General features: G+C 40.6%; 1 protein-coding gene across 1 annotated transcript in view; it reads right to left on the bottom strand.

The window, feature by feature from the left end:
• LOC119737142 (ATP-binding cassette sub-family C member 9-like) overlaps window positions 1-20,987 on the bottom strand; it is a 45,805-nt gene that overhangs the window by 23,205 nt on the left and 1,613 nt on the right. Inside the window, exons 2-21 of the mRNA XM_038211260.1 lie at window positions 20,422-20,664; window positions 19,559-19,750; window positions 16,317-16,472; window positions 15,768-15,923; window positions 14,486-14,620; window positions 13,257-13,419; window positions 13,026-13,066; window positions 12,051-12,299; window positions 10,447-10,626; window positions 8,922-9,000; window positions 8,493-8,598; window positions 7,816-7,914; window positions 7,191-7,356; window positions 6,344-6,481; window positions 5,170-5,383; window positions 4,512-4,729; window positions 3,584-3,750; window positions 2,236-2,305; window positions 1,779-1,936; window positions 990-1,082 (exon numbers count right to left, since the gene is read on the bottom strand). Of these exons, the coding sequence (XP_038067188.1) occupies window positions 990-1,082; window positions 1,779-1,936; window positions 2,236-2,305; window positions 3,584-3,750; window positions 4,512-4,729; window positions 5,170-5,383; window positions 6,344-6,481; window positions 7,191-7,356; window positions 7,816-7,914; window positions 8,493-8,598; window positions 8,922-9,000; window positions 10,447-10,626; window positions 12,051-12,299; window positions 13,026-13,066; window positions 13,257-13,419; window positions 14,486-14,620; window positions 15,768-15,923; window positions 16,317-16,472; window positions 19,559-19,750; window positions 20,422-20,664 (3,023 nt within the window). The remainder of the gene's footprint in view (window positions 1-989; window positions 1,083-1,778; window positions 1,937-2,235; window positions 2,306-3,583; window positions 3,751-4,511; window positions 4,730-5,169; window positions 5,384-6,343; window positions 6,482-7,190; window positions 7,357-7,815; window positions 7,915-8,492; window positions 8,599-8,921; window positions 9,001-10,446; window positions 10,627-12,050; window positions 12,300-13,025; window positions 13,067-13,256; window positions 13,420-14,485; window positions 14,621-15,767; window positions 15,924-16,316; window positions 16,473-19,558; window positions 19,751-20,421; window positions 20,665-20,987) is intronic.

The raw sequence follows: 20,987 nt of genomic DNA on the forward strand, positions 1-20,987 counted from the left end.
TCGTCTGAATTTGAGAATCGCTCTGAACATGCGTTTCATTTTCACTACCAGAGCATTCGATTCCATTTCAGTTCAATCAATTCAGTGATTGAACAGCACATTTCGTTTATGTCCATTCAGATTCGTGGGCGATTTCAAATATTCACCATTCTATTACACTATTAGATTAATGCCATCGGCACCAGATACAATTAAGGGTTTCCTTTTCATTAACCGTAAATCAAATTAGCTGTACCTGAAATCAATTTAAAAAAGGTATGCTTGCGTAAATGAATGCGCAGGTAACGTAATTGGCCGTCTGTTTCTCAAAACCGAATGCACGGACAACGAAAACCATTGAATTATCATTGAATTGAAATGGGATAACGGGCGTGCATTCAAATTCAGACGAAAACGAATGACCGATTTACAGAAGTGAATGAACACTTCAAGAAATTTCGCCGGAAAACCTATATATCAGCAATTCTGGACAAACAAATTTTGTGAAAATTCAGTTCTGGGTTAAATTATGTCCATATGAATATAAACACTACTTCTTTTGTTTTTTTTCCCGAATTTACTCATTTTAAGAGGGGTTTTATAAACTGTTTAGAATTCAATTTCTATATCTTTATGGTTTCAATTTCGATATTTATTTCTATCTTGACGCCACTAATTTCATCATATATTATCTCAATGAAGGTCAACGATGTTGAAAAAAAGGGAATCTGGGACTGAGATACATTTCCAATGTTGGCAGAAAATACTTTAAAATGCACTCGACTCTCCATAGACTATGATCACAACTAAATAAGTGGCGTCTGAATACTACATTTTTCCTTTCTCTTTTTAGATCATGAGTTTACCTTCAAATACTAAAACTTTTGGAAATCAGAAAAAAAGATATGAAGTTGCAGAAAATGAAAGTCACGTCCTCTTTGTCCATCACAACTGTTTTACAATCGATCGATTACCGATAATCGATTTCAGATGACCATCACGTTTTATACCTGTACGCTCGAATGGTAGACAATCCACCGAGAGTCTCCGAGAAGTGTGCGAATACAGGCGACTTGGTGACACTGTCGAGCCTCTGAAGAGATCTGCCGAGGAAACCCTTAAAATGGTAAGTCCATCACATTGATTCCTTGGGCGTTCCAGCAATAATAATTTCATGTTTAATTGGGGCGGGGAAAAATCCAAACATCATTAACCTCCTTGATTTTTTTAAATTAAAAATTGAAATGTAACAGGTACCGCGGGGCATGCTGTGCTCGTTTTGACGTACGACTTGAAACAATACATTTTGCATTTTGCCTGGGAATTTCAACAAATAGCATAATCAAACGAGCCGAAACAACCAAGAAACCCTAACGAACATGGCAATAGACTATACAGTGGCGTTGCCCAGGGTGTGTGTGTGTGTGTGTGGGGGGGGGGGGGGGTTAAGGGTGGTATCCCCGGCCCCCTCCAATATTTTGTGAAGACTGCCCTTTTTTTACTTAGAAATCAGCAAGTGCCTTGGGTTTTTTTATCAGTGGCCTTTTACGAGTGCCCTTTCTGTAATTTCGCGTAGCTGTCGGCAATTGTGCCTCCATGAAAGCACCACCTATATTGTCCGATAGTGTAGATCGTCCGGTTTGAACAGCGGCCCCATAGGAAGATGGTACCAGCCCCCTCCCCCACCCCCCCCCCCCCCCCACCCCCACCCCGGAGAAACAAATCCCTGCGTACATTGTAGCATGGATTGCGAATGCCCTGTAACGAACGTTTAGATACCGAAAAGTGACACCGCTTACCTGGACGTTGTGACATAGAACTTTGCCAGAAAGTAATAACTGACCATCATAGGCACAACGAAGATGAGGAAAATCGGAAGGATGATGGAATTCACAACCAGGCCGCTGACGTAACCAACAGAAAAGAAAACCGTGGCATCCATACTCTGGTAAAGTTTCTATATGATGAGGTTGGAAAGACAAAGTTGGAACAAACGAAATTAATTTGATCTAGTTCAGGTATTACGGGTATTTCCTGCTTAATCGTTGTCGGTTATTTTTGGGAACACGTGGTTTGGTCGTGTTCACGAGCCGAGACAATTGATGAGCTATTGAGCCATTTCGGTTGCCAGTTCAATTGACGCAATGATCCCTATTTTTAGAAGTGGTTTGGGGTATGGAGTGACCGAGATGCAAAGATATTCTCTGTTTAAAAATATAATGTGGACCTTATACGTCAACTTTTCTCCCCTCTTACCATATCCAAAAGAGTGGTGTCAGCGGCAAGTCGATTCAAGACGCGGCCCAGAGGAGTCGTGTCAAAAAACCTGCAGCAACGAAGTCAAGGGAAAGCAACATGTAAAAAATAATTAAATGTATAGCCTTTTCCCCTTTATTAGACATTAAACAGATATTGAAATACGAACAGGACCGGACAATAATTAGCATAAAAAAATACGCTGTTAAATTATTCATTTCAACGTTTTACCCTAATATTTAGGGGAAAGATATTCTGATCGCATTCAGCACGTGTACACAGAATCAAAAACAGATTGTCGGTCCTTGTTTTTAATTTAGAAAAATATATATTTATATAAACTACTCCTAACAAGTTTCAGCAAGCGTCGAGCTTACGTGCGGTGGAACCTTTTTTGCGGAATTGTTCACTATACTCCATCCCTTAAAGGGAATGTACATCATTGGCTTTTGCTGTTATTTTCAGAAATGAAGATTTGAGGGGTTAGTATAATAGATCAAATATTGTTACACAAACATGTTTGAAGTTTTGTGTTCGAAAATGCTGGAAAACCAAGAAAAACAAAAATGTTCAAGCAGTCTGGTTCCCTGTCTCCACTAAAGATGAAATAGATCAATATTTATAGATGCCGGAAAATTGTAAGGTGAGGGAACCAGTCTAGCCTGCCCGCACCCGTTCATGAACATGTAACCAATAGCAAACAAAATTTAGAGAAAAAATGGTAAATTTGGATCAGTAGTTATAAAATAGTGAAGTTTTTCCAACGGTAGTCAGCCGACCACCGTTGGAAATGTATACAAAATTACTATTTTTTTCAAAATGACTTCACACCAGGTGCCATAATTTTACAGTACGCTTTATACTGTCATTTACCAACATCCTAGTAAAGTATTTTGTTAAAACTTGGTAGTTTTATTTTTCGATGTTTGCAAATGTTGTATATTCCCTTTAACAAGAAATCTTACGGGCATATAGGATCATGCATTATGTTCGGTTCCAATAAAACCAACACGCAAAATCCAAAGAAGAATGTTCCGAACCTATCCTGTTGAACTTTCAGCTCAGCGGATATTACACTTGCCGTTAAAAAAACATTGAAAAAATGCACAACCTTTTGATCACGTAACACGATTTTGCCTATAGCACTCTTTATTTCCAAAAAAAACCAGTCGGTTCACTGATCGTTGGAAATCACCTACATTTCTCAATTTCTTCTAAAAGACAACAAGTCAGACGGTATAATTTCGTTAATCCAAGTAGGCTTTTTGATATGCAAAGTTCGATAGGTTACTTTAGGGATAAATGCGAATGATCCTCTGTCCCTTTAATCAGGAAAATTATCATTTACCTCATGGGGCATCTTGTAATATTTTGAAGCATGCTCATGTGCAGATCACGCGAGGCGATGTAGGCGCCGAACACGATGAACAAAGAAGCGATCAAAACGGACACAACCCCGCCAACGGACAGACCAGCATAGCCAGCAATGTAGTACCCTAACATATCGTCTGTGGACTGAGATGCAAAGTAATAGAGATTTATGTCAACTCAAAAAGACCATTTACGTGCAAAAATGTTAGAACTCACATATCATTGGTCTGATCATTACTAAAAACTGATTGATGGCTCATATTATTATTATTATTTATTATTATTTATTCGGCCAACAAATGAACAAAAGTACAATGACAAAGCAAAGATATATCAAAAAGTAAACAAAATTGGAAATTGAAAAAGTATGACCAGACAAGACTGAATGATGCGAGAAGGAATGGGTCGAGGGGGGAGGGAAGGGAGGGTGGACAGTTTGACAGGGGAGAGGAGATAGAGGGACAGAAAACAAAAACAATATAACATTCCAAACCGGCCAGGGTAAACAAAAGTGTACTTAAACACTGTAGCCCTAAGGCCTGCATGCCTACCCATATTGCACATCCATCATTTTCTGAAAGGGGTCCTCTTTTTTGTTTGTATGCCTTCCCCAAATTCATAATTGGAAAGGGGGTGTCTAGTGGAGGGGACACCGGCCTCAAGCAGGGAGGGGGGGGGTGCGTACCCCATCGACAATGCCCCTCATTAGTCAATCCACTGTTTGCGTATTTGAGAATAGGCCAGGATGCAATTGATAACAGAGGGTACTTAATCACTCTAATTTACAAGCGTAAAGATCCACGTAAGCTATACCTGGTTAAAAAAAAACAAATTAATATAATCTACGTCAATGCCGTATGCAATTATCCGTACGTTGTCCCCTTCAATCAAATCATAATATTTACATTGCCATTCATGTCATCTGTCATTCCTGCTGTCGACCACTCTGCCAGCCAGAAGTTGGTTCCCACAGTGAAGCCTGCGTTGGCTACATATCCCAGAAGGAAGGAAATCGACATGGTCCACGTCATAGCTCGGCAATAGTAGGCATACACCTTGTAAGACACCGAACCTCGTTCCACTTCTTCCTCTTCAATTAGCTTGGTGGCTGTATGCGAGCTTTCTGCGCAGAACAACCCCAAAAGAACAAAGAGTATAGAGACTCATATTTCTCAACAATCACGTGCTTTTTAAATAATTTTATAATACCAGTATCACTGTTTTCCACTTCAAGTTGGTGTATACGTGCTTTTTTGGGTGTGGCATCTTGAAAAATAGATTATCAAATTGAATGGATAATTTTCCAGCATTACATTAGTTATCAGCTTTCCAATGAGATACCGCACGAAAAAAATCGGCCGACGACAAGTTATCAATTGAATAATTTCACTTTTTGAAATAAGAGCGGGACGCTCCTAATATGTTCTGAATAGTGTGCGCAATTTCTACCCTGTAGATATACACCAATTACCACTACTCTAAAATTCTTCAAGTTTATCTTTTTCTTCTGTTTATTTCTCTTCACGGTAAGTCCGGATCTCTTTGATACGTTTTTTCCCTTACGTGAGTCTTTTGACAGTTCTCGTTTGAGTCTCCTCTTGAAGACTTCTCTCTTCTCCTCGTCAGACATCGTCATGATGATCTCATCTGCCTCCGTCTCTGACTCCGTCGCCGTCTTGACGGCCTGTTGGTACTCACTGTACAGCTCCGGTGCCTCATCGATGATGTCTTGCAGAGTTCCTTGGTAGGCAATCTTACCATCTTTCATGACAATGATCTGGTGATTGAGGTTCAGAGTGGCCTACTTTAGAGTTTGTGACTCATGATCAGAGGGTCAGGGGTTCGAATCCAGCTGTTGACCGTATTTTTTGTCCTTTGGGCAAGTTACCGCGACTTGCCTCTCTCCACCCAGGAGTACAATGGGTATTTGCCGGGGAGTAACCTGTGATGGACTGGCATCCCATCCAGGGGGGGGGGGGGATAGAAAATATTCTGAGTCGTTTCGTGCCAAGGAAACTGGAGATAAACGCCGCCCTGGTGGGACGTGCATATTAGCTCCTGACAGACTTTAGGCCCACTTGCATTAATGTGTGTTTAGCTTCAGTGGCCCACAGAGGGCAGCATAAATAGGGAGGGAGAGGTGACAAGAAGCGGTAAGAAGGTTGCCCGTGGTGCCCAGACGATCAAGGGTTAAGGGACCGGAAAGGGCAACTGTTCTCGATGCAGTCGAGAAGAGCTGCTGTTAATAATTGCTCATTTTAAAGACATGTAGGTTCATTTGCGTTTCATAGATTATGTTTATTTCCAATAACAACACTCAAGATCCAAAGAAGAATATTCAAAACTTAACCTGCTGAAGTTTCAGCTTAGTGGATATTACACTTTTCGAGAAAGCTATAAAAAACAAACATGCACGAACTTTGGGGTCACGAAACACGATTTCGTCTATCCTCGAACTCTTTACATGTATTTCCAAATAGTCGTTGGACATCACCCAGGCTACATTTTTTGATTTCTTCTAAATGACAGCAAGCCAGACGAGATAACATCACTGTGTGTTTAGTATACCAGTACGTTTTTTAATCCAAGTAAGCTTATTTGTAATTAGATAGGCCTACGTATAATTATTTGTGACATTCCTAACAAAATGGTGAGCACAGTTTGTCTGAAAATAAGTGATTTATTTGCGAACATTGAAACACCGATGATTGTCTATTTCTAATGTTTTCTTTCTTACCTTGTGGGCATGATGCAAGTACTGCAGTTGATGCGTTACCAAGACGACGGTTCGTTTCTTTTTCAGTAGGTTACCGACGATAGCTTTGCGGAAGACGTGCGATCCCACGTGGACGTCCAGGGCCGAAAGTGGGTCGTCCTGCCGGGAAATTAATCACGATGGAAAGAGAACTTGTTTTAACAAATTGGTAACGTATATTTCATGAGTGATTTTGTAGAATTTAATTATTCCCAAACGCAAGGCAGTTGTAACTTTTATATATCTGTGGAGAAAGTATGGGTCACACGGCAAAAACTGTATGCAATAAGAATTATACTTTTATATAATAAATGTAAGTGTCAAAGCTGATTTTGAAAAAAAAAATAACATTTCCATCCTTTTTTTCCCGATATGACAATTAAAAAGAGCAATACAATATCAAAATTGTCTTTCTTTAAAACGTTTCTATCTTGTCAGATACCAAAACGTGATGAAGAAATTTACCGAAAATATAGGGAGACATTCCCATAGGGTTGTGCACAAAAGTTTCAACTGTCATGACCCAAAAAAAAAACCTTTTCCTTGTCCTACACCCACGAATTTGGGTACATTCATGTTTTGAACCACGAGCAATCGATCTAGCCTATTTGCGACACTAAAGTTTTGCCTCTAAACAGGAATTGTCACATTAAGGAGACATTGAAATGTCTCCCTAATGTACCTTGTCTCTCTAAGGTATACTGATAACCAAAAAAAATTCCTTAAGGGTACATTTACTGGAATTATTTCACAATCAATTATCCCCCCCCGGCCAACCGCCCCCTCCCCAAAAATCCTGAGCGTAAAATAAAAGCAGGGGTAAACCAACCAGTATGACGATGTCCCTGCCTGAGTAGACTGTCCTAGCGATGCTGACTCGTTGTTTCTGTCCTCCGCTCATATTGATTCCCTTCTCTCCAATCTCAGTCTGGTCTCCTCCGGGGAGGATCTCAATATCTGGCTTGAGGGCGCATACGTCGATGGTTTTCTTGTACCTGTGAAGAATTGTCAAGCAGTTTTCAGGCTTTTGTATGGTATTCTTTGTAACAGCCCTTTACGAGTGGCTGAAGTGACGAAATGTGATTTTACAATAACAAGTTGAGGTTTTTTGGCCCGCATTTGGGATTTTTCTTCCATTGACAAGGTTGATAGTGTAACCAATAACTAAGATGCCTTGATACATCGCGCACGAATGACACAGCTCTGTAGGCGTGATATTCTGGTTAATACGGTGCTTGGGAAATACGTGCTCAACTTCGATTTAGCTTTTTCCCATTGAAATTGAGACCAGATATAGCTCGTAAGCGCCGAAAAAATCCACGCTCTGACCACAGTTTATCGTGTGTCACAGTTTACTTCAGGCACCAGTGGATATGTTGTAAATGTATAAGTGTCAAGTTTCGTAACTGGTGTTGTTCATCACGTATGTACAAAAAGCAGGGCTTATGAATTACTTTTTGTTGTCGAACTCCTCGCCGAACAGGATATTTCCCTTTAGAGTGTCGTTGATTAACCACGCTTTCTGGGCTCCGTATGCAACAGACAGTGTGCTTCTGCAACGAAAAGGAACCACAATGTTTTAAAGCAAACAGTTACAATACTTACCTTTTCTCCTAACAAATTGCGAATGAAGTACAATACTTTGGGATGTGAATGCCTCTAGAATGAACAATGGGCATAACAGTATCCGCACTTGAAGTAGGCCTGTACCACTCCTGTTTGTTTAATAATGATTCCGATTTTGCCTTTAATAGTTATTTGATCATCAAAGTTCCGATAATATATATCAAAGTTCCGATTCATTTATACCAATCATTCAGGTAATATTCGTTCCTGGATGACTTCAAAATGTTATTGCTCTTTTTATTCAATTCAGTGCAACATTGATTTCTATTCAACCCCACACTAAAATAAAAATCAACACGCATGTACATTGAAAGAGATATAAAAAAAAAAAACATAGGCAAAACAAAAGTAAAAACCACAGAAAACACAACATTAAAGAAAAAGGCAATTAATTTATAACTTCTTTCATTTTAGTGGCATTCAACTGACCTTCGCTACTTCCAGCTGTACTAGCTATCTGCATGTATAATCGTTTATAAAAAAAACTGAAATATGAACGACTCACTCGTTGAACTGAACGTTTCCTGATAAGGTTGTCATCTCGCCTTGAATGGCCGACACTAATGATGACTTGCCGCTACCCACTGATCCTATAACCATCGTCAGTTTACCTGAAATAAATTACCGAGCAAATAATGTTTTTATTAATTTAGTTCCCTTTCTTTTGGACGGTATGCAAAACCTTAAGATGGAGCTTACTTTTCTGGAGAAAACCTCGAGTGTAGCCTATGTTTCCTGACGGTTAAGCTTACTGACGGTAAGCTTCAACAGTTTGCCACTCTTTCTTTATAGTCCTATTGGTATTATGAAAGAATGTAGTTGGAATGTCTCAAACGCAATTGTTCATTTAGAGCATCACTCTGACTTTATCAAAACATCTTATGTCATGAAGACTCAAGTCTCAAGACTCGAGTTTAGTACTTATCAAGGATACCTGCAGGAATGTCAACATTGATGTTTGAGATGATGGGTACGCTGCTGCCCTTTTCCCAAGTGAAGTTGCCGTTAGTAATCTAAGACAGTGAAAGGGGTGAAATGGTAGCGACCAATAAATGTAATATTCATCACTACACACCTACACACTCAGACTAGACACACTAACGCGTGTTCACCGTCGATCGTGGACGTCCTATTGTCCCACTTTTAATGTTTGTACTAGGAAGACTCCCATAGGTTTTGTACACAACCCCAATCGCGGACGTATGCTGGGAATCATGGACGATATTGTTCTCTATTGTTCTCTGGTATTTTTCGTCCACAGTTTGAAAAAATGAAGACGTACATGTTTACGTTACATACCAAGTGTGGACATTCCCTTGGTTTCGTGTAGTTTACAAAAACCTCGGAAAAAATAATTTTACTCTCACTGTGAAAACACTTTCAATCCAGGTTTTCTATGATTTCCTTTAGTGTTTCTCTTCATTTTGCCACGGATGAACCTGACCCCAAAATGCCCCTAAACCTGTTTGCCAGAAAAGGGGAAACACTGTGTGGACTTGCCCACGTCCACAAAACGTCGCCTCTACCTGGTTTCTTTTGTTCGCCGAAGTCCACACAGTGAATGTAATGCCAACCCACACACACACTCACATACACACCGTACATACTGAAATTTGTATCCTTGTGGAGACATTCCTTTGTTCGTGCGATCTGATTCACCGTGCCCTCTGGAGACATGCACACAATAGGGAGCAAAAGATTGTATACGTCTCCACAAGGCAATTTCTATGGATGAATACGTCTCCACAAGGTTTTCACGAAATATATACATGTATATGGATTTTACTCAAAAACTAGGAATTGCCGAGGTATGCTGATTTGTCGCAAATGGTAGATTTTCAGAAAAGGGATATTAAGTCCTAATTTCAGCCAATGAAATTAATTCTGGTTAAAATAAGAGCATTTTGAAACTGTACTTTCAAACTCGAAAACTTTAGTGCACGAGTTTTTTTATGGTGTAAATCGAGTATTTTCTTTTGTTCCTCCACCCTTTTCCTTTGTTTGTACTCCAGCTTTTTTTGCAACAGCTCTCATTGGTTTCGTAAATCTTTTCTAATCGAGGTCACCGATGACGTTGAACGTGTGTGTCCTCAATTTACACCTACTGAAACCTCACAAAATACGCTCAAGGAAAACCAAGAATGCAGGGGAAATATATTACGCACGTATATTCCACCAAGTGAGGGCAAGATTAAAACATAAAAGAATTTAGACTTCTAGCTACATCTATCTACAACAACACGCCAACACATGTTAAAGCCTGTCCGTCACTGTAAGAGTATAGACATAGGTACAATTTTTTTATTAACTGATTCCTATTGGAGAGTATGTATGGAGTATAGCCATCAGCCACTTTTTAAACTGACTCTGCGTGAAGATACCTGCAGGGATAGACCAGCAACTTTGAGATGTGTTGAAACTAAATATTAACCTTCACGACAGTTAATATGATGACATACCTTGATTGCTACTGATTTGGGCAAGCGACTTCTCTTAGTAGTCTTGGTGTGATTGGTTGCCTGGTACCCGTCGGGTCGTTTAATCTTCGACTCCTTGATCTTGGGCAGCATGTGCGTCGCTTCGTCGACGTCACTTGTCATGACGCCATCTTCAGTCGCATCTACAGTGGTTTCGTGTTGCTGTTAAGGCAGTTAATTAAAGTTTTAAATACTTAACTTCAGGAGGAATCAATACCTGAGACGATGCATAAAGGTCAGTTTAATGCCGATTGCATAATTCCAAAACAGATTGCAGTTGCGTAGCACGGTCATTTTTTTTTATGGGGGGGGGAAAATTTCTTTAAAAGGGCACTTGTACATCCGTGCTGAAATGTAGACACGTTTTTTTCTCCGGACACTTGGCCTCCGTAAAATCAAATAAGGGGGGGGGGGGGGGGGCTGGTAACATTTGTCGATGGGGGCGCTCTTCAAACTCGACGATTGTGCACACTAATGGACTATATATGATGCTTTTCAGGGCGATACATGCGCAAAATTTAAAAAAGAACGGCCGATGGAACAAAAAAGGACACGACTTTGTTTTAAAGAAAGGGAAAAGAAAGGCACCGGAACGGCCGTTGGGACAAAAAAAAGGGCACGGGTTTGTTTTAAAGAAAGGGCACTTGTTCAGAAAAAAAATGGCACTTGTTAAACAAGGGCACTCTTTACAAAAATATTGGGGGGGGGGGGTTAAGCGCTGGTAAAAAAAATATTGGAGGAAATACCCCCCCCCCCTACCCCCGCCCCGCTGGCTACGCGTATGGATTGTGCAACACGGGCTTGCTGTGCGTACCGAGGTAAGTGTTTAATTTATATCATAGTCATTAGATGAAAAAAATTTATAATGGAGAAACGGAACAAAAACTCATCATTCATTGCTTTTCGGAAGCTAATAACTCCACATTTCCGGCTTGCCCTGCAGCAAAGTTGCAATTAAGTTAGCGAGATAATTAATATGCACCTGCGAGGAATAATGTAAAGAACATGTGTATTCTCCAATCAGCCTGCAGAATCGGGAAAGAGGAAACCTATATATCGCCGAACCGTTGAGGACATGTTAACAATCATATGGCCGGGTGGTAGAGTGGCATTCTTTGCCAAGATAATAGGGAAAGTGTAAAGACAAGTGACAAGGTCCGAGCTATAATCCATTGCTTCTCTCTATCTAGGATTAAAGTATGATCATCACAACTAAAAAGCGTGGATGTTATTTGGCCAGCAAGAAGCACAATGGAGTGATGAAATGCAAGCAGGGGTACAACCTCGTTTCCTGGTGTGAGCGTATAGATGTTCACTACGTATCGCAAGGCATGCGATTTCCACAACACCAGCAGGTTACAACAGTTTGGACCAATATATCGCTGTCACCGAGGCATTCTCAGTGCAGTCATCCCGATCTTTTGGGTAGGTATCCCCATTTGTCCATAAGGACCCTACATCGGCCATATCAAGTGCGCAGTCGGTTCATCTCTCCAGGTTGTCCAGCAATGGTTTGCACCTGATGGTGCCAGAGACTCATGTGGTTTTACCCACGTATTATTTACAAGACAGGAATGACGACTTACGTAATCATAAGGGCCCCGTCCATCGTCCACTCTCTCCCTCCAATCTTCTCCCATGCAACTCTTCTCCACCTCCTGAGCAAGGAAGAATTTCTGGAGCCGCATTGTGCTGATATAGCCGTTGACTATGGCAGTCGTTATTAGCGGCAGCATGAAAAGGGGGCCGGAGAGTATGTTGAAGAGCGCCAGGGAAGAGAAGGCTTTATCCGCGGTCAGCGGCTCACCGCTGAAGGCGGTGTACGTGCCGAACGTCTGCGAAGGGAATTTCGAGTGTGGGGCATCGTGAGGCAAGTGAAAGACTAAAGAATGAAAATTCCATCTTTACGACAGACTTTACTTGAACACCTTTTGATGAAACGGTGACGAGGAAAAGTCGTTTCAACCTTCACTTCATAGTCAGTTCGGGTATTGCATAAAATGTTTTTATTACCCGAAATTTCAGTGTCAAAAAATCATATTTCACAAGTTTCTCATTCAAACCCCATGTTCAAATAAAGGTAAAAACACGCGCAAGCCCTTTATAATAGGTTGAACCATTGACCCAGAAATTACCTAGCGAAAGCACCAGCCCCAGTAACTAGAACCATCTGTTTATGTCAACAACTCCCTGGCAGGGCAGATATCATCAATCATTCTATCACTAGAATTGGCAATGAACATTAAATGGCATTTTATTTCCAATCCTTTGAGATCCACTACACCCCCAAACAGCCTCAAGACTATTGTTGTCTTAGTGGTTGGGATAAATACCCAACGTACTGAGTTCAGTAACGTTCTGACACATGTACAAATGGCGCAACCGAGGGTTAATTACATCTAAAAACCAATTAGAGTGAGTACATTGTAAACCTTTACGTTAGTCTAATTAATAATAGCTCACACATCAAGGTGAGATCAGCTACAAAAAAATAGAAATGCAAAAGAATTTACACTTCAGAAATTGAATCAATAATATTTTTACTTTGTTAACAGACTTACCAAAACCGTTACAATTAGGGGAGACGCAGAAACTATAAACCCTGAAATTATGAAAGAACAAAAATAGGAAGATTTGGAACAGAATTGAGGAAGAAAATAAATCATCACATTGTCAGATGCGACTATTTTTGCTACTTTCCATCCGACAAAAACGTTATCTTAAAAAACAAAATTCTGTAAAACGACAAGGAACGCAGCGGGTACACATACAGCCGCGAGTACACGACATACCAATAAGTCCATAACAAACGTTCATCTTGAGTAGCGACAGAAGCTCATTATTGCGTATGTTCTCCACCACCTTCAGATAGAGATGCTCCCATCCGTAGGATTTCAGGAGTTTGATGCCCTGGAGTATCTCGTTTGAATGCTTCAGTCGTTCGTCTGCAAAGAACTGAAATTGGCAACAACGTGTATCGTTCTAGCTGTACTATAAGGGATATGATGGATTTGTTATTGTTTTTTATTGAAGTAAAGCAATCTGTTGTAGAACAAAATGCAGTTCTAATATAGGAATTTAATATTAGAAAAATACGACTTTACATCAGTGGCGTCGCCAAGGGGGGGGCCAGGGGGGGCACGTGCCCCCCCTGGAAAACCTAGTGCCCCCCGAGTGCCCCCCCCATCTGAGATTTGGGTTGGTAAAAAAAAATTCTGCGCGTTGTTAAAATCATTACCTCGAAAATAGCAATTTCTGGAGATATCTTCAGATCGAATTTAGCATCAAATGTGGCACCATTTTGCATCTAGCCCATCCTCCGTATGCGAAAATTTTCCAAAGGGGAGGGGGGCACCCCCTCCCCTTAGACCCCTCCCCCAGGACGGCGATCCGTATCCACCTAAGTGCCCCCCCCCCCATCAAATGCTGGTGCCCCCCCTGTGCCCCCCCAGACTGAAAAGTCTGGTGACGCCACTGCTTTACATCGCATTAATTCCTGTGCCTCAAGAAAATGTTTCCTTAGACACTTATTTTGAAGTTCAAATATGACTGGAGCGGGCTTTGAACCTGCGACATCTAGATTGCCATTCCGATATTTTACCAACTGTTCTCCATTTTATTCAATGTCTTAAATGTGTTCAAAACACACTATATATATATAGTCAAAAGCCATAAACCTGTGAATGCCAAGTAGCCAGAGAAAACTTGTTACAGGGTTATGTTATAAGTTTGGGTCCCAAACTGTGACATTTTGGTGTCCCTGTTACACCCGGCGACCTGTAGTGTGTCATTTTACATGGAAATAGCATTGAAATTGATTTCAAACTATCTTTTATTTGTTGAGCAGGTACTTTGCATTACATAATCACTCTTAGAGGTAGAAGACATTACAGAATGTGTTTTGAATTTACAAAATCTGATGTCAGATGTATAACTGGGACACCAAAAAATAAAAATTGGACTCCAAATTTATAGAATGACCCTACAGTGAGACCTGTTAAAAGAACATTGCTATAGTTACCAATGCTTTCTTCTGATGTATAGCCATATAGTTGGCAATGCCTAACTGCAATGGAATCACGATGACGTAGACCACAGCTCCTAGCAACGCGGCCACGCCTAGAGCCTCGTACAGGAAATACAGCACGAGGGCAACCTGGTATCAGTGCAACGAAAAAACAACTAGCGTTAGTAAACCACACAACAATTACTTACAAAACCTACAAAGACGAAAAGATTTTGTTGGTGATACCCTAAGAAATTCCATCCATTCATTACCATCCGTATTTCGATCCGTAGGTCACAATGTCGGTCCGTCGGTAAGGTGGTATTCGTCGGTCGGTCGCACCTTCACAGTCACATAAGCTTTCCTGAAGAGGAAGTCTTACTGAAATGACTGAAACGATTTGATTCAAGTTGATTTGTTCCGTAAAAATGGATAACATTGGCATGATCCCAACTGTCATTATTATTATTATCATTGTCAATGATTTCTGACAATGAAACCAAGGAATCCTCAAAGGCGCCCTAAGCACTGTAGATCGCAAGCCTGAAAAAGCCTGTCGAGAGAAGACAATGAGAAGAAATTACATTTTTTTTTTTTTAGGTGGGAGGAGTACCCCAGAATCATATTCTTGGGAAGCAGGCAGGGTCTAAATATACCGAATCAACATGTGTCCGGGGCAGGAATCGAACCCTGGTCACAGCGGTGGACGATATCCATACTTTCATTAAAAGCCTTTTAATTGAAATACAGGGTGACAGTTTTAGCCGATTTCGGCTAACTTTGACAGATTTTTGGTTAAAAAATGAGTTTAACAGAAAATTTGACAGAATGGATTTTTTTGGCAGATTTCTGACAGAATTATGCAAAAGTGGTTATTTGACAAAAAAACATAGCAAACTTGAAAAAGAAATGGTATATTTGTGTGAAAAAGCTTTTCAAACAAACCCTTGCATAATGGGACAGGTTGGCTAGTCTAGGTGCTGAGGTTCACTGGGAACCGGACTTCGTCGTGACGAAAATGTTATGAAATTTACGCAATTTCATAACATTTTTATGTGACTATAGATTGTTTAGGATGTAATTTGAACCTTAACTAAGGCAAAACTGCAACACCTGCATGTGATTTTAAGTGGTTATAGTGTATTTAGAGTTATTTGGGGGAATTTGGCAGATTTTTGATCAAAAATCTGTCAGATTTAATCTGACAGATTTTGGAAGTGAATTGAGCAGAATTTGGCCATGACATAACGGTCACCCTGTTGAAATGTTCCTCCAAATATTAGGGTTTTTTTCTTACCAAGAAAGGAACAGTCCAGGAGAAATGGAAATACTGGAACATGTACAGCAAGTTCATGGGATCCGTCGACATATGATTGGTGATCTGACCCGCTGTCATGTCTCCCCCAGTCGTAGCGTACGTTGACAGACTCAGTGATTTCTCGTACACCATTGTCTATGAGGCACAAACACCACACTCGTAAAAACACATAATGGTAAACATATATACAGATATTAACATATATAAGTTATTCATTTTCATATTTTCAGTTGCAAGTAGGGAGTTCAGTATGAGGTAGTTTCCAGTCAAACATTTCCTCAAATTTTAATTGGGAATGAATAAGTTGTATATAAGGAATATAATGGGTGTTTTTTGAAAGATTATCTTAGTTTGTAAAGACACAGATCCACTTGTTAATCTTTAAGTATAGATTAAATATTGGGCATTATCAATATGAAATAGAAAGGCAGTACAATAATTTATATAAAAGTACAACGTCCGACAAGACTTGATTTTAAAAGAAAGAAACAGTAAGTTAGAATCAAAAGAAGTATACCTCCATCCTACCTGTATGCTAGAGCGAACGCACATGCCGTAAAGTATGGAATAGAAGAGCGACTTGTGGACCATGATGAACTGGAATGACGAAGCCAGGAACGTCGCGCCAATTAGGACAAATCCATTGGCTGTAAACTCAGTCAAGTCGATGAAGTGGGGGCGAACCTGAATTTTGTTTTAAGAAATGATGCACAAAATGTGAGACCTTTATTTTTTGTTAGCTTAATGTATTTGTGTATAATCGTTCTTGTGTCCCTGTATCTTCTTTGTTATTTAGGGAGCGTCTCATAAGTTGGAACGCTCGGAACGTTCTCATTGGAACGGCGTGTTCCCGAACTGGAACGCTCCGGCGTTCCATTGGGAACACGGGACCGTTCCGTTGGAACGGCTAAATCCCTTTGCGAGAACGGTCCAGCGGAACGGTCGGGCACACGCGTTCTATTGCGCGCTCCAGCGGAACGTTCCCAGCAAATCGCGTATACCATGGCCCAGTTTCGAATATTTGCCCATTTTGCGTCAGGAAAAATGGCGTCGCGATCTCCGGCAAACCGTGCGTCACTGAATGGTAGGTTTTGCCTGTTTTTGAGGATTTATATGTAATATTTGGACGTAAATGTGAAATTTCTGTGATGGTTTGGGTAAAAAGTTCGACACAAGGTACGAGTGAGCGTTAATGCGGATGGAATCTTGGTAAATCTAATGATGTAAATATCGTTTCTGTGGTGAAATGTCGGTAGCCCCGAACCTACCATCACATGCAATCGCTACGCTGTGGTGAGTGTGTATTCACGTCAAAGTATGCTTGCGCAAGAACAATATTTCTTAAAATAATACTTTGATAATGCGTGAGAGATTAAGGGAATCTCCTAAAAAGTCGTAGATAGAGAAGGGGTGAGGGGATTTCGAAATATGTTAAGTGAATTTCTGTTAAATATTATAATCGATTACGAAACGCAGTGGCTATTGTTACGGCAGATGTGAAGTTCTTCGGTGAAATTTCGCCCTGAACTTTTACATGGCTACGGTGATTGTATTTTCTCGTTTACAATTGATACAGGGCGCATGTTTGTAGAATGCATTCAAGGACAAAAATTGTCTTGGACACTACGTGATAGGTTTACTGAAATTACCCAACAAAAATAGCGTAGAAGGAGTGAGGGATTTTGAATTAAAAACAAATCATTTCCAAACAAGAACTATAGTCTTCATCTCGAAAACAGCCCAGCTGATAAAATGTACTTGAGGGGCCTGAATGTTTTGGCATGGTACTATGCTATGCTTTTACGAAATAAAAAAAGGATAAAAGCGGAGCTTACTTTTGACGATATAATTTTTGTCAGACAAAAATCTGCGTTTGAGCATAAACTCTGACTCCGGGTCCTGCTGCACGGACGTACTCACGTACGTATACCCAAGCGCGAATACCCATCCGCGGAGCGTTCCGCCGGGAACACGGTGTTCCCTCCCCGTTCTAGCTGGACCGCAGATCGGTGCGTTCCATTCATTGCGCGGAACGCACCCGCGTTCCATTGGGAACGCGGCACGTTCCCATTGGAACGCCTGGCGTTCCTACGGAACGTTCCATTGGACCGCGAACGTTCCCGACTTATGAGACGCTCCCTTATGTTCAGGGGACTCGCACTCGACAAGCTGTGCGTTGTGTGGGTCCCCTGCAGCTCTAGGCAGTGTCATTCCCATGCTATTTTTATCTTTAGTTTCTATAATGAATTAGTTTCTAAGTACACATTGTTTTTTCTGATACCTTTAGATTAAATAAAGTAAAGTAAAGTAAAAAGTAATAGTAAGTGAACATTTCTATATATCGCTCTAAATAAAAGGTTGAGTAAAAACTATAAGGAAATGTTATTTGCCCAAAATCGATGTACTCGGTTGTAACGCGGTTACAAATTGGCCAACTAATTTGATTGCTCTTCAGACCCAGTGTCGTAGAGAGGGGGAGGGGGGGGGGTGGGGGTGGGAGATGCAGAGTGGCAGACTGCAACAGGATGCTAAAAGCAGAATAGAAGCAAAATAGGGTCAGCAAAAATGGGTTAAAGGGAAGATACAACATTTGCAAACATCAAAAAACGAAATGATCAAATTATCACGAAATATCTTACTGGATGTTAGGGAAGGACATTCTAAAGCATCCTGTAAAATCGTGGCTCCTGGTGTGCTGACATTGCAAGAAAAATGGTATTTTTCCAACGCTGGTCGGCCGACCAGCGTTGGAGAAAACTGGCTTTTTTCAAAAACTGCTCTTAAATTTTCATAATATTTTTTTCCGCATTTTCTTTGCAATTGATTACACACCTGTGAAGGGGTACGAGCTTGCCGGACTGTTTCTCTGACCTTACGATTCCCCAAAAGTGACAAAATGCTTCGTTTCATCTTAAGTGGGGTCAGGGAACCAGACTCCAAGAATATGATGTTTTTCTTGGTTTCTCCAGCATCTTCAAGCCCAAAATGTGAAACAAGTCAGTTTAACAATATTTGCTATAACATTCTAATCCCCAAATCCATTTACTACTGGAAATTGCAGAAAGAGCAAATGTTGTACATTCCCTTTAAACGGGACGAAGAGTCTATTTTGCAACCCGGCGGGCAACTTTAACCCTGACTATACGCGCCTGGTCAGATCCACTGAGAATGATCACATTTCGTACTCTGTAAAAAAAACAGTGTTTAGAGTTAATTAAAACACATTTCTAAACACTTTTTTATACCCATATTTTAAACATGTTTGAATCATACGACAGTTGATTCATGTTTGTCTGTGAAATATTTAGTTACGTACGAAAGCCCATTAGTGACACCAAGTACAAATTGCAAAAGTTAATAAATATGACTTATCGGGTTGAAGTCAAATGACAGGCGAAATTGACAAATTATCATATGTAAAAAAAACCCGAACATTGAATTGAACTTTGAATTATGTATTTACTTTTTTATAAGTTAATATTAATGACACTAGGCCTATCAGGCTTTCGTACTGTGCAAAATTCTAAACGTGTCTCAAATAAACAAGTGAAAAAAGTGGGTAGAGGTGTTTAAAAGCTCAGCACCACTTATACAGGGTACTGTTTAAGTTTTACACAAATGTATGTGTCTGCAACTGGCACCTTATCATTTATCTTCCATTGCGTAATCCATTCCGACAAATTCTTCAAATTCCTCGTTGTTCCGGAGTGATTGTTTTCCTAATGAAATCTCCGACAAGATTTAAGTACGATAATTTTCTACCCTCTCACCTCTTCTTTCGACTCATGTTCGTTGTAAATATCTTCGACGTAGAGCACTATGCCAGCCACGCAGAGCGGGCCTACAAGACCGGCAAAATCACCGGCCAGTTTCATTATCCCAGCCCAGGCCATTCTCAGCCCGTAGATACGGAAGATGACTTTACTCAGCGAGGGCTGACGACCCTTGGCCGCAGCTTTTAGCTGACGTTAAAAAAACAGAGGAGGAAGAAAAGTATTACTTAAATTTATTAGAAGGACGTTGTATTTAGAAAACTGTTGATTATGATTTTTTTTTCTACGGCGCAAACATAAACACAAGAGCCCCTGTCGCAAAATGACTCCTATTTTGACAATAATGCAGGATTTGTAGTGAATGTCGTCAAATCATATAGTGTAGCCTATAAATCTAAAACCTTAATTGTACGCTAAAGGTTGAATCTTACGTATTTTATTCCACTTTTGCAATTTGTAACATGAAAACTTGTGGGAAAATGCCGAATTAAATTTGGGTCTGAATTTTGACGTGAGGAATACTATGTACTAAAGAATTGGAACCATGTAGGCGTGCATGTAGGCGGGGCACGGGACCCCCCCCCCCCAGCGGAGATCCGTGCCCACAGGGTGCCCCCATTTAAAATCCCAAATTGCCGCACCCCCATACCCGCAGTGCCCTCTAGAAGTTGAAATCTAGTTAAGCCGTTCATGTATACATGTAGCTACAATAGTTAGGCACAAGATATCCTTATATCCCTTTTTCGGGAATTATTTTGGTAAAGCCTGATTATGCTTTTTTTTGGATGGATATACTTCTAAAATGCTTTTAAAAGGTTGAAATAAAACAAAAGCAATATCAGGGAACAAACAATTTGTACCTTCTCTTTTTGGAACTCCTCCTTGAATTGCTGCTGGAGCCGCTCAGCGCTGAGTTTCTTAGGCAACCTGCCCAGGTCTTCTGTGGTGAGTGTCTGCCTGTAGCCTAGAAAGAAGATCCAATTCACCCACCAGAAGACGAGCTCGGAGAAGAAGTTGACGTAGTCATTGCGGTACAGCAGCCCGGGGGAGTTGAGGTCCTCCGGTAGTGTGTCGTAGTCACGGTGACGACACCGACAAAACACCTGTCAATTATCGAGAAACCACAAAAGCCTGTCAATGTCGATTGGTCATGTTGGCGCATTGTGGTTCTTTCCTCGCATTTCCAGCTCTCCATGGCCCGTGTTAGATTCTCGCTCAGTTACAGATTCATGTTGATTGGGGTGCCAGTACCTACACGATTTTTGTGTTTTTTTCTCCAAATTATTCTCCTCTGGTTTTCCTCCCACCTCTAATAAACTGAACATTTCTTAGGCCAAAAAAAAAAGTCTCCGGTTTCTGGTATGCGCGCGCGTCGCCGTAGCCATGCGCGTCGGCAAAATGAAAAAGTTTTTTTTTCAATACAAGA

The sequence above is a fragment of the Patiria miniata genome, unplaced genomic scaffold (assembly GCF_015706575.1).
Source record: "Patiria miniata isolate m_02_andy unplaced genomic scaffold, ASM1570657v1 HiC_scaffold_3, whole genome shotgun sequence".
Taxonomy (NCBI): domain Eukaryota; kingdom Metazoa; phylum Echinodermata; class Asteroidea; order Valvatida; family Asterinidae; genus Patiria; species Patiria miniata.